This window comes from Heloderma suspectum, chromosome 2, assembly GCF_057233095.1.
Source record: "Heloderma suspectum isolate Gila_16-S chromosome 2, 16-S_ref, whole genome shotgun sequence".
NCBI lineage: Eukaryota > Metazoa > Chordata > Lepidosauria > Squamata > Helodermatidae > Heloderma > Heloderma suspectum.
Genome location: NC_139459.1, coordinates 172,542,143 through 172,556,080, shown reverse-complemented (window position 1 = coordinate 172,556,080; position 13,938 = coordinate 172,542,143). Strand labels below are relative to the sequence as shown.

General features: G+C 47.8%; 1 protein-coding gene and 1 pseudogene across 1 annotated transcript; both read left to right on the top strand.

The window, feature by feature from the left end:
- Positions 1–651: 651 nt before the first annotated feature.
- LOC146353275 (uncharacterized) lies at positions 652–13,938 on the top strand. The gene is made up of 13 exons (XM_084829707.1): positions 652–709; positions 1,171–1,348; positions 1,857–2,101; positions 2,584–2,720; positions 3,475–4,654; positions 4,861–5,029; positions 6,843–7,099; positions 7,946–8,076; positions 8,465–8,702; positions 8,920–9,055; positions 10,376–10,623; positions 12,535–12,671; positions 12,773–13,938. The coding sequence occupies exons 1-13, from the start codon at positions 652–654 to the stop codon at positions 13,034–13,036; spliced, it is 3,378 nt and encodes a 1,125-aa protein (XP_084685833.1). The 3' UTR covers positions 13,037–13,938.
- On the top strand, positions 13,218–13,565 carry LOC146353276 (NADH dehydrogenase [ubiquinone] 1 subunit C2 pseudogene; annotated as a pseudogene).

Genomic DNA, 13,938 nt, shown 5'->3' with positions numbered 1-13,938 from the left:
GCCTGACTGAGGAGGATATATTATGTCACATTTCTGGTGTCACAACAGAGAACGTACATACCCTGCATGACTACACAGACAGCTAACACTGGTGTACAAAGTTGGGAGAACCCCCATCAGTTAACATAGGCAAATGCAACTAGAGTTTGCGAATTCCATAATACTGTATTCACATACCAATAGGTTGCCAGGCGATCCCTTATATTTGTAAATGCTCCTTATTCCAGAGCATGACGACACCATAACATATAATTAGCATCCCTACTTTTAGAATACTGCACTGTCCATCATTGCATTATAGTTTTCCATATATACATACATAGTGGTGATGGGGAGTGGGGAGCTTGGGGCTGATGTGCTTGGAATAGATGCACCTTTGAAACAAAATTGAATGAGCTGCAGCATAGGATTGGGGATGGCAGAAGCACACAATTAGGGTCATATCGGGGATTGCATGTCAGGTTATTAGAGCTCTATGAAGCTGAGGTCACAGATGAGACTTTTGTGAACTCAGAGGTTCCATTCCAGACTTCTCAAGTGCTGACTTGACTTCCTCTTCCAGTGGGGCCTGTGGATTACCTTGTCTCATCTCACCTTCCCTATGATGCCCCTTTATGACTCCCCGGCCTCCCTCTGCCACCGAGAGGAAGGATGGAGGTTCTGTTTGGGCTCTGTGCCCTCTTCCAGCTGCTTCTGTCCTCCTCCTCTAGCTGTAAGCAACAATGACCAGGGCCAGGACATTTCTGACCCACCGTTCTGGGAAGAAAGGAGGGCTGGGGAAGAGGCTTGTGCAACCCAGAAACTCAGTGTTCTTTTGGATGAAGTGGTATAACTGAATGGGAAGACACAAGTACAGGAGATTAGCCCATAACAATTAACTATTGTTTAGAAGTCAATGCTGCATTACATAAAATCCTTGCGCTACCAACATCTTACTTTGACTTCCCCATACTTTACTGTGGTAGAGTGTGTGGCACCACTTACACTAGATGTTTCTATCCACTAAACCTTCCTGGAGTATTGGTGAGCCACTGAAGGGACTTTCAAGTGTTACGGTTTTTCCCAGCTCAGTATCCATTACGTAAACTCCCATTGGAGCATGTATTACATTTACCACATATAGGATGCTTGGGAGGGAAGATCCGACAGTATTCTATTGTTCCCCTACAGTCTGTGGCCTTCATCATGTGCGACCCAATTGGGACAAAGCCCACACTGTGCCCTCAGAACAGAATGAGACCTTGGAAGCACCATGGTTAGTGAACGTATATGGCAATGGCAAGAGGTGCCAAGGCGTTGTGCTGAGCAGCTGGTGGGTCCTGACAGCAGCCAACTGCTTCCTATTGATGTGAGTAATGTGAGAGATTGGAACTGTTTTTCTTGATAGGGTTGTTAGCGCTGGTCCTGGAATGGTTGACTCTGCAATGGAACCTCGTGCCTGAACAGTTTACAGCAGAAGTTGGCCACCCTTTGGGGCCTGTGCGCACATTTGGACATTTGAGAAACTGTCCTGGGCACAACCAGAAAATGGCTGCCATAGGTGGGCATGGCTAGTCACAAAGGTCAAATAACCTGTCCAGAGGCATTCATAGGAAGTTAAGATGGCAGCTGCTAGAGGGTCCCACTTTTCTTTGAAGTAATCCCAGTTGCCAGTAAAAAAAATATTACTTAAAGCGACATTGGGGGAAGTAGAGTGTCTTAGTGAGCACCAAAGAAGGTGTCTGGGGGCACATTAATACCCATGGGAACCACACTGTAAACCCTGGTTTACAGGCTGTGGTAAGGCCCACAGTTCAGGATAACAGAGCTGATCCCTTTGATTGTGTTTAAAATGAGCTGCCATGTTTGCCTTGCAGGAAACCAAGCCATATAGAGTTGACTGGGTCTCATGGGCGTGTCTCCACCAAGACAGTGAGCCAGTTCCTGCCACATCGGGGCTTCAGTTCCTGGGATACAATGCCCAATAATGACTTGGGACTCATTATGCTTGGCCAACCACTTGATCTAAGAAAGAAAGACATATGGCCAGTTTGTGTCCCTCGGGAACATAAACCTTACAACATGCAGGAAGAATGTAGAATTTTGAAACGAGGCCAACGTGGTGAGTTTGAAGGTGCTCCATCAGGATTTAGAGGATTACATTTATGGGGAAAATGACTACAGGCCAGGGTCAAAGCCACTGGTACAGATAAGTCTGCAGTTATTTAAAAATAGCTAACTATAGGCAGAGCTGGGTGTGTCTGGCACATCCGTGATAATTGTTGTACAAGTATAGCAAATGGTATTTGACACACAGTTTAGCATCCCAAGAGTGTCAAGATTAATTTTTAAATTAATGGTTTATAGCTGTTATGGTTATGGAAATATTTGAAGGGTCACTCCTGGGTGAAAGTTCAGAATCTTGAGGGGAGGTTCAGGGGGACTTTCAGAATTTGTTTGAGAATTTGTTTGGGGGGGGTACGTCATTTACACATAATGCGCACACAGTACTGATTACAGAGTGAGAGTGAAAAGCATCGTGGTAGATCCCCTGGGTTATACTATCAGACTTTGTAGCTGAGGGTCTTCTCTCCTTCTCCACAGGATCCAAAAGATGGCAATTGAAGGATATTAGCGTGAAAGCTTTGGTGACATCAGAATGTGCTACGCATTGGCCTGGCATAACAGAAGATTGGAACTTGTGTGTTGCAAGAGAGGTGTTTAACCACACAGATTGCAGGGTAATCCATATGAATGGATTCAGGGTCAAGACAGTGGGCATGGAAAGTACTTCTTCTCTGCTTTCCAAGACAATATAGTCCCTTACAGCATCTTCACTGTTATATTTCCTCTGGCACTCAGGGCCAAGAATTCCCTGAAACTCTCACAAGAAACCCCCACTTATGCTTGCTATGGCATCAAGAACCTGGTCATTACTGTTTTGAGCAATAAGTGTGCTCCTCTTGACCTATTTCCAGCACTGCTTCCATTTTCTGAGTCACAGGGGTACCCAGGAGGGGCCATAGCTCAGTGGTAGAACACATGCTTTGCACTCACAAGGTCCCAGGTTCAATCCCCAGTATTCCCAGATAGGGCAGGAAAAACTCCTGCCTGAAATCCTGGAAGAGCTGCTGCCAGTCAGTGTCAACACTACTGGACTAGATGGACCAAGGATCTGACTCAGTATAAGGCAGCTTCCTATGTTCTGAATCATTTTGATTGTTCTCTTTTGAAACTTGTGCAGAAATACTTTGGATTTGCTAACAGAGTAATCCTGTACTTGAGATCTACTAGCTGAGGGGCCCATGGCAGAAGCGCTGTTGTGCTGGCAGAACACAAGAAAAGACAACCCTTATCAGAGAGGCATCAGCAGAACACCTCGGATATGCAGCTGACCCACCAGCAAAGATACATCAACAGAACACATTTTAGGATCTACCTCGGTTGTCTCATCCCATATCTGATTCTCATGCCCTCTCTCCTCTTCTGCTGCAGGTGCCTGTAGGCAGTCCTGTGATGTGTCATGACCCAGCAAGCGGACACTGGGAGGCGATGGGCATGGTAAGCCAGAGCTTGCGCGTTTGCACAGCTCCTATTCTGGCTGCCCAGCTTTTAACCCATCTGAAGTGGTTGTGGGAAGAAGGAGCAGTAAATAACAAGACTACTAATGGTGAACCAACTGTCACAGCACCATTATCTGTGATGTCTGAAACAGAAGGAGAATTATCTTCAACAACTGGGCAACCTATAACATTCCCAACAGGACTGTTTTTTGGTCCAACTGTCCAGTCTCCCTCAGCAACCCTACAAGTGCCTGTAATGCTGCCAGTTGTAGGACAAACAGATGGAGTATCTGAAACAATCGAACCGCCACCATTAGAAGAAACCACGACAACTACAACACTGGAAACAGTCATGACAACCAAACTGCCACCACTGGAAACAGCCATGACAACTGAACTGCCACCATTGGAAACAACCAAACCCTCATTGCCAAAATCTACAAAACCATTAATATCTATAACTACAGGGCACTCTACATTTGCATCAAAAGAAGCAAAGCCTTCCCCACCAACCAATCATGTAATTGTTATAATACCCTCAAGAATCCACCAATCAACACCTGTAATGCCTACTACATCTTCTGTAGTATCCTCTACACCTAGACAGCAATCATCTGTAACACCCACAACAACTGTAAAATCCATAACAGCGCAACAGTCATTGTCTGTAGTCTCTTCCACAACCAAACAAACATCTAGAACACCCACAAGCCAGTCACCCCAAACTTCACCATCATTCACACAACCACATGTGATCATCTTACCTGCTACTACCCCAAGGCCGTTAAAGGCTTTGCCATCTCCGGACTCCATAATAGTGCCTCCTACAGAGCTCCCATCACCCACACCTGAAACTGATGTCAATCAAGGTGTACCTGTTCATGTCATTGTAGCAGGGCCACGATCCCCCAAGAGCAAACGTGAGGAAAGCCCATTTCCTGGCCCTTCTCTCGCACTAGTTCCCCCACCCAGTAAAACGATCTCCATGATTCCCAGCTTGCAACACCCTGTGCGGGTGACACTGAAACAGTGTGCGATGGGACTGGCATGGAATAGCAACTCCCACACCTACCAACTTAACAAGATGGCAATTGTGATGGATCGCAGAGTTGGTGAGTGATGTAGCCAATAACTTCCATGTTCTGTTCCCTCCCAAAATCTGGGGACTCGCAGATCACCAGTTCCTCCCCCCTTTCCGCCGCCATCACTCTGGAGTGAAATAGACTGTACTAGATCATCTCACTTCAGACTTCTGTCAGAGAATCTGAGGTCTGAAGGCAGGAAAATCCATTTATAATGTTTTGGTCTTTCCCCTCAGGATGTGGCCTGCAGCCTGGTTTTGCGCCCAAGTGCCCAAGCTGCTCTGAGGCTGAAATGGGTGAATTTCCCTGGATTGTTTCTCTCAAACTGTCCATCCAACACTTCTGTGCTGGCTCCATTCTCAACCCCTGGTGGATTTTAACCACAGCAAGCTGTGCCAACCTTATGTGAGTGCCCTGTTCGTTAGTTCTTATCCAGTTCAGGGTGGTTTGCATTGTGTCAGTGCCTTGGAATAGCATTTGGTCTACTGTGGATGATGCCTAGAATCTGCTTTCTTTCTTCACATTATGGTGGTTTCAGATTCCTAAGGCTTTCTTTCTTACTTACTTAATATGCATGGAATTCAAAGGTTTACACAGGAATTTTTTGCAGGCACACCAGGGTTTCTGAGGCCCCTGAATAATATCATATGAAACATGAGGAATAGCAGTAGGAAGAGGAAAACTGTAGAGGTCCCAGTCAATGTGCAGAAGCAGTTGGACGTGCCCACAGAGGTGTTGAGATCCCAGATTATGTTTCTAGCCCTCATGATGGTGGGGCAAAACATAAAAACACAATAGCCCCTCATAATGGCTGCTAAAAGGCTCACAAGCCACAAATCATGGTTCATAGCTTGGGGGGTGGGTGTTGTGAGGACTATCATATTTGTCTTGTTGCTATGGCATCCAATCTCTCACTATACAAATTTATGGGGGGGGGTTGCTACCAGTATTCCATCCCAAAACTAAACTGATACACCCTTTGCCAACAGTTCCATCCAGTATGAGTCTCTGTCTATCCATGCTTCCCAGACTTAATGCTGGGGCACACTAATGTGCTGAACTGTGCATTGAGAAATGAAGCCTCCTCCACGTTGAAAGTATTCATCACTCTGTGCCAACTGGAGAAGGCCCTACGCAGCATTGATCCCCCCACCAGCCAATATGTGAGTGGTATCATCATCCCAAAACAGGGGGGAAGAACACACAGGAATATCGCCTGATGCAGCCTGCGCTGCCAATGATAGGCAAGTGGGATTCCAGGAAACACCAACATTGCCTTCATCACCATTCCCGAGCCCCAAACTAGACATGATGCTAAGCATATCATTTTGCAGCTCCATTTCTTGTCTCTATTTACACTTAAAAGCCACATTGGCGGTGGTGGTGAGGCATATTCATTGTAACCATGGCACACAAATAGGGTTTTAACCCCTTCCTCCCCCAATGAAAATCTCTCTCTCTCTCTCTCTCTCTCACACACACACACACACACACCTCTGCTACTAGCCCAGGAAGGAAAGCTTCCATTGGCGCTGAGAAACATTGGTCCCCACAGCAGTAGTTCCAATAAATATTGTACCCCCCAGCAACTATTGTGTAAATCATCATCATAAACTGAGCTGCATGTGGAGCGTTTAGCATCTTACTTAGTTTGCTCCTGACTTGAGCAAAGGGATGCTGGGAGACATGATCAGCTGGCCTACCTTACAGTGACAAGGAGCTTGTTCTCAGATAGGATATTTACGTATATGTGTATGTATGTAAAAATAACTTCCAATTTTAATCTAGAAATGTCTTTGTGTCCCAGCTATCAAGGGTCTGGGAAACCCTCATGGACCCTTTGTATTTCAGCACTAAGAAGGGAGCTCTGTAGACATCGTGGTTGCATTCCCTCAAGTGGTGAGAACTTCACAGAACTGCAGCATTTCCAGGAGGAGCGAGCACTAAACATTTAAGGCGCCTGTGTAATAATCTTTTTGTTTACAGGTTGAGCAGCTATTATGGGGGTGGAGGAGCACATTTTATTTGATTGCATTTGATGAAAGCTGCTTTTAGGGGCCTTTTTGGACACACATGGCAGAACAACAGTTGAAATAACAACAGTATCTCAGATAGTGTGTTCAAGGCCAGTTTCTACAATGTTTGGTGCACATGCTGCAGCTATGTGACATGCTAGCACCCTGCTTACCTACTTAATCTTGCTGTCTCCCTGTTTCAGTAAGAATTCGGAGACTTTGGCACTGGTGCAGGCTGGGCTGGTAGACGTTTCCAAGGCAATGTATTCCGTGCAGATCCACCAAGCTCTGACGCACCCACATTCAAGGGAGCACCAGGACCTTCACAACCTGGGGCTTTTGAAACTGGAGAAACCACTGGAATTTGGGCCCCATATTGCATCTGCATGTCTCTCAGACAAGACAGATATGATAGGTGATTTCAGAAATTGTTGGCTCCCGGGCTGGACTGTGCCAAAGGGTGAGTGGTACTAGATATCTGCTTGGTTTCACTTCCTCTTCAAGATGGGTAGAGGACTTGCAATCTGCTTGTGGTACACTCTGACCTGGACTGCATAGGTTAAATGTAGAGAGGAGCTGTCGGGGGGGGGGGGGTTAGATTAAATGGCCTTGTTGGTTCTTCCAATATCTGCAGTTCTGTAGAGCAAGGTAACATGAGGCAGTGATTAGGGTCCCTGGGCTGGTACTTAGAGGAGAAAAGTTTTCATCCCAGCCTATCTCTGATGGGGCCTCAGAGTTTCCTTCTATCCTTTGCTCAACCAAGAGTGAGAGAGTTAACTGTCTTTGACAAGAGCGAAATAGTTCACTGCAATGGCCTGGCTGGAAATCGTATATGATATGATGTAATGTCACGACACATCACACCTGCAGCCAAACATTCATCTTCTTTCAAATTAAATTCAAATTCCTTGGTTCTACACTGCCCTCCTCATGGACACCTCTCCCCAGTATTCCTTCTCTTCCCCCGGCTGCCTCTTTCTTCTTGACTGCTTCCTCTTTAACCATTCTGTCCTACTTCCCTTCTTCTACTGCCTTATTGGGCTTTTGATGATGCCTCTTGTGTGTCCCTGCCCTCCACTGATGATCCTCATTGATTACATAGGATGGGGTGGGCAACTTGTGGTCCTCCAGATGTTTTGGCCTACAACTCCCATCAGCCCTCGCCATTGGCTAGGGCTGATGGGAGTTGTAGGCCAAAACAGTCAGAGGGCCACAAGTTGCCCACCACTGTCATAGGGAGTGGATTTGTGCAGCCCAATTTGAGGGCCAGTAGGTATTAACCTTTCATGTTCTCTCTTTACTCCAGGAGGCCCTTCTATACTACTGAGACATCCCCTAGACATCCTGAGCATCAGCAGCTGCAACCAGCCTGGAGAACATCTCTCCAATGCCATCTTCTGCATCAAGGCCCAGATGGGCCAGGAAGGCGTCTGCAAGGTGAAAGGGAACTTGACAGTGGGACATAACGTAGACCCACCTTTATCTCTGTTTGATTCAGTGCTGATACCAGCTGGGTACGGATTTAAAAAGTAATTCTCCCGTCCACACACATACATCTGTCTTCAGTTGGTAAAGATGGAGGGGTCAGAGCACATAATTTGCTGTCTGGAATACTCAAGCGGTTGTACAACAGCAGCTGGATATTACATACACACACGCACACTAATGCCACTAGCACTCACTCTAAACAGCTACCATGTTACATGATGCACCCAGTAAATGGGTGCACAGAAAACAGGCCCAAAGGCTGCTGCTGAAAGAGTTTGTGGTTAAGATGTCTCCTCCATACCTACTTCTCTCTCTCTTCCTCCTTATTCCTATCCAGGGTGATGTGGGCTCTCCACTGATCTGCCCTGACCCACAGGGTGGGGCCTGGCTTCAGGTGGGGGTGTTAAGCAGTTTTGATGAAGCCTGCTCCCGCCCCTATGTCTTCAGCAGTCTGCCCCACTACTTGCCCTGGCTGGAGAGTACCACAAAGGCTGCAGGGCATCGCTACAACCACACAGTCCCTTGGGAACAGCTGGGCCCTGCAAAGAACTTTAGACTGCTACAGGAACCAGAGAGTGAGTGACAGCTTAGTAGTTCTCCTAGTGTGGATCAGACCCATGACCCTCTTCCTCCAGGTCATTGCACTCTGCCAAGTTGGCACGGTGCCTTCCAGACCATCCCTTACAGGAGTGACATTCCACACATTTCTCTTCCGCTGTAGAGTGAGCAGGCCTCCCTCTTGGTTCTGACCCTTCCCCACCACACACTGACTGGCCTCTTTCCCCTCCCCAGCCCTGCTCGCATGGATCTCAGCACAATTGTCCTTGCCCTGGCAAGTGCTCATTGCCACATGTGAGAATCAGAACTGCGGGGGCTCCATCCTGAACCGCTACTGGGTGCTGACTACAGCGCAGTGTGTTAGAGAGGCGTAAGTGATGCACCTGCCCTCCTGGCCTGGTTCAGAGTCACCTCCATCTAGAGGGGCAGGGGTGCGGGGGTGGGAACAACTCAGTATCTCTTGGGCACTGTTGCTGCTGATTTAGATGGTTCAGCCCAAGATGGCAATGGTAGCATTTGTATTTTCTTATCCAAATCTCTTCTCAGACATGCCTTTTGTCTCAAACATGCTATAAAATCAGAGCTAGTGCCCTTTTATGGAACTCCAGTTCTTTGAACAATATACACCCATTCCCTTCTGCATGATGGTCGGGAGGTGGGAGAATAATCTCATTACAGCACAGGTGGGGAACCTCAGGCCTGGGCCCCAAATGGCTACACCCCTTTCCCTCCCCCAACCACCGATACCTGGGCAGTTACCTGGCTTTTCTGCAGCTTTCCCCCCATTCAGAACGGTTGAAATGCCTCCCCTAAGGCTTAATTACTGGCAGTAAGAGCTTTAAGCTAAGATGTGCTGGTAATGTTGGTATTTTGGCCCTACCTCTTTTGCCCTTGGCCCCACTCACCATTGGATTGCGGCCCCTGAGAGCTTCTCCAAAATTGAATTTGGCCCTCAGGCTGAAAGTGGCTCCTCACCACATCGCAGGGTGCATGTTGAAGGTTGCACCCATTCTGCCCACCCAGGATGCAGGGGACAGTCACCCCCAAATTGTAGGCAGGAAGGGGAGATAATGGCAAGGTTGTATGGCCTAATCCATGCTGAGCAGCACTGATGAGAGATACCATGAGATTCAAGAGAAGCCAGGAAAAGGCTCAGATTAAGAGAAACCTCTTTCGTTTCCCAGTTTTAACACAGTTCAGCCTCTGGTTTACCATATTTTATGACCATGTGAACAAACCGTTAGAACAAATGAAGGAGTTGTTATTGGATAAGTTATATGACCATCTCTGAGCCTGCTGCTCCCCCCTGCACCTCAGTTCTGGGGTCCATTTAAGAACATAAGAAGAGCCCTGCTGGCTCAGACCTAGGGCCCATCTAGTCTAGCATTCTGTTCACACAGTGGCCAACCAGTTGCCCATGAGAAGCCCACAAGCAAGACATGAATGCAACAGTAACCACCCATGTTCCTTTGCAACTGGTGGACATAGGCATACTACCTCTGATACTGGAGGTAGCATATAGCCATCAGGACTAGTAGCTGTAGATAGCCTTCTCCTCCAGGAATTTGTCTAATCCCTTTTAAAGCCATCCAAATTGGTGGCCATCACTACATCTTGTGGATTTAGATCCTTTCTGCTTTGCCTCTGACCTGGAACAAAGTTATTCTACCCCCCCCCCCAATGTTTGCAGGGACCCAGCAAGCACAACTGTCTTTGTGGGACTGACCCATCCCAAGGGCCATGTCCAAGGGATCCGAGTGGCTGGGATTTTCCCTTATGAGAAGATCTCGCAGTACACTGTCTCTGGTGACTACAGTGTGGCTCTGCTGCTCCTCCAGAAACCCATCACCTTTAACCAACACGTCACTCCTATGACCTTCTCCCCAGGGGAGTCCTGGGATGGCTGCAAAGTGATGGGTCTGCAAATGCTTCCATCTGGTATGCTGGGGAACTGAATATGTATGGGGGGCAGGGAGGACACACATGCTTTGGAGGGCCCTTGAGCATGACACCTTCAGTGGGCCCCTCTCCCTCAGGGAGTCCACCTTCTCACCACCATTGTCACCAGCTGCTACTGCTCTTCATCCTCCTCTCTCTCATCATTGCTACCACCTGTTTGCTTGACAGGCTGACAACCAGTGAGCAAGGAGGCAGTGGCATTTACTGCTCCTTCTTGTCACCTCCACCACTGTCTGGGCCAGAGCAGGAGGCGGGTGAACATGCAGCTTGCATTGGTGACAAGGAGAAGCAACTCCAGGGGGTCTTCTCAGTGGGCCCCTGCTGGGATGTGGGCTCCCAGCAGGTGCCCTACCATGCCTACCCTTGACACCAACCCTGGGATGGGGAGAGAAGGGAGAAAGTTTGTTATCGAACTGGGTTGCATGCCCCAAGATCACTTCACTCAGAGTCATTATCCTTAACACACAGTAGAGGAGCTATAGCTCAATGGTAGATCACCTGCTTTGCATGCAGGAGGTCCCAGGTTCAATCCCTCGCACCTCCAGGCAGGGCTAGGAAAGAATCCTGCCTGAAAACTTGGCAGGGCACTTCCAGTCAATGTTGACAATACTGGATTAAATGGACCAACGGTCTAACCCAGTATAAGGCATCTTCCTAAGTACCTATCCCTTTGAACTTGCTGCACCAAGCTGCAGCTAGATTTGTGCAGGCAGGCCACAGAGCTTGAGTTGACCTGGCTGTTGTTTCCAAGTGCTATGTAGATTGGGTCATGTGGGCATGTGTGTGCCCACATGAACAACTCTAGCTGAAGATCAGCTGGGATGTGAACTACAGAGATCAGATGTGCTGAGTAGAAGTGGCCAGTCCCTTGTATCTACAATACAAATTTATTTTCTACCAGCTATACTTAATTGTCATGGTTTCCCACCCACCCAAAGAAGCCTGGGTATTATAGTGTGATGAGGGTACTGAGAATTCTCAATCAAAGATGACCCCTCACAGAACTCCATCTCTCAAGGTTCTCTAGAGAGGTGCTGCTACATGTAAGAACATAAGAGCCATGCTGAATCAGACCAACCTAGTTCACCATTCTGTTCACAGAGTGGCCAACCAGCTGCTTGTGGGAAACCCACAAGCAGGACATGAGTGCAATTGCACCCTCCCATTCATGTTCCCCAGCAACTAGCCTACAGAGGCATACTGCCTCTGATACTGCTGGTAATATATAGCCATCATGACTAGTAGCCATTGATAGCCTTGTCCTATATGAATCTGTCACAGGGGACACATGGCTGCCATCAACCCATGTCTCCTCTTGTGTCTCCCTGGTAATGTTTAGTTACATTACATGTGGCATTCTAATGTCACACAAAACATTTCCCCAAACCTCCTTGCAAACATCAGCCAATGAGGCAGAGTGGGAAAACGCTGAAAGCAATGATGTCACATCCCATGCACTAAAGGTTAACTGTGGGGTGGAAAAGATGTGGATCAGCAACAACACAGACCCCATAACATGTAGTTAGGCCTTACATCTGTGGTGTAGTGTAGATATGCTGAAATGGAGGCTGAAGAGTAGGGAAAGGGTGGATTTTGCAATGCATGCAGTGCTAATCTAGATTAATGATTGTGATGATGGATGTAAGGAGAGGCAACAATTCCTGAGTCAAATTAGTCCAGAAATAAAATGATGTCGTATGATGGGTACAGATGTGGAGTTAAGGCATTTGGAGATGGGAGGCAGGATCCTGACTGGGTGGGGTTTGTCCAGGGCAATATGGTAGGATTTCTGGGGTGGAGCAGTTGTCCCCCGGAAGTGAGAAGTGAATGGGGCCTCACAGTTCAAGTGTGAGTGGGGAATAGTTTGCTGGCTTACCTGTTTTTCAACAGGTGACGTTCAGGCCAACCCCGATGCATACCAAGTCAAGGTGCTAGTACCCTCAGACTGTGCCAAGGAGCATCCTGGGGTCAATCCAGCCATGTTCTGCATCATAAGGAATAGCTCTAGCTACCTACCTGCTGCAGCTGTGAGTACCTCTCCAAACATCCTCCAATGAACCACCCATCTCTGCACTTTTGGGATAGGCCAGATCTATAGCATTGCCTCATTCTTGTCTTCCTCTCTCAGGTTGGAGAGGGTGCAGCCCTGCTCTGCCACTTGGAGGCCAAAAGCACAACTTGGAGCCAGGTTGGCTTGATGAGTGAGCCCTTTCCGGGATCCCAGACAGTTGTTCTGTCCTCCAGGATTGTTTCCTATGTGGACTGGATGGAAGAAACATCCAAACAAGCTAAGCACCTATTATCCCTGGCTCATGGAAGAGCTGCCTGTGGACCAAGTAGCTGGGCACTCCTCCTGATTATGTCATTGTTGGGGGGCGCAGAGTTGGGTTGAACGAAGGAGGGAATAAGATGGTGACTCCACACGGAAATCCTCACCATATATAAAGCTATCCCAGATTATTATTTTTAACGTCCTCTCGTGACTACTGAGGGTGCCGGGTTCAGCTTCAGCTGTGGGCTGGTGTATCCCTTTCCATGCTGGAAGTGGCCCTGCTTTCATCTCTGCAGATGCCATGGGGCTCCATATGCAATTACCAGATGAAGGGCAGCCACTGCTACCTCCAGTACTAGTCAATTGAGGCTCAGCCTGGATGGGCTTCATGGGCTGGATGAAGCACCTTTCTGGACAATGCCATCGGCCGGAGGACTATCCAGGGGGTAGGAGTCCATCACCGAGTCTTGAAGGCTGCTATGGATTTCTCTGTCGGTGACTGCTTCACTAAAGAAGCACATTACAATTATGCTAAACGAGACACAGGCACTTCAGAGTATATGAGGCATCATCCTGAGGACTTTAAGGGACAAATGATAAGAAAACCATGGCAGAAGTTCTGGAGGGGGTTGGCCATCCAATTCGCTGAAGATTTTGCAAACAGCGCCTGACTTGTTCTCTGGCATGGGTCTCCCACCTCTACTCTCAAGCACAGGATTTGAGTAGAATGCATGTCAGCAATTGGGAAGTATATATGATTTAAACATGTGGACTATAACCCTATAATTAAAGCTATGAATAAGTACACAAAAAATCCTCTCAAAGATGTTGTGGAGTCTCAGTCTGCACTGGGCCAATTTAGGGCCTAGCACTGGGACATTAGGCCTGCTTTTCCTTACTCAGAGAATCCTGTCCCAGAAAGGATCCCCTCCTCCTTCTCCTTCCTGGGGGAAGCCTCCCAGATGCCTGGAATCAGCTATGAGTGAGAGCCAGTGGTTGGTGAGCAGATGGGTTGGAAGCAC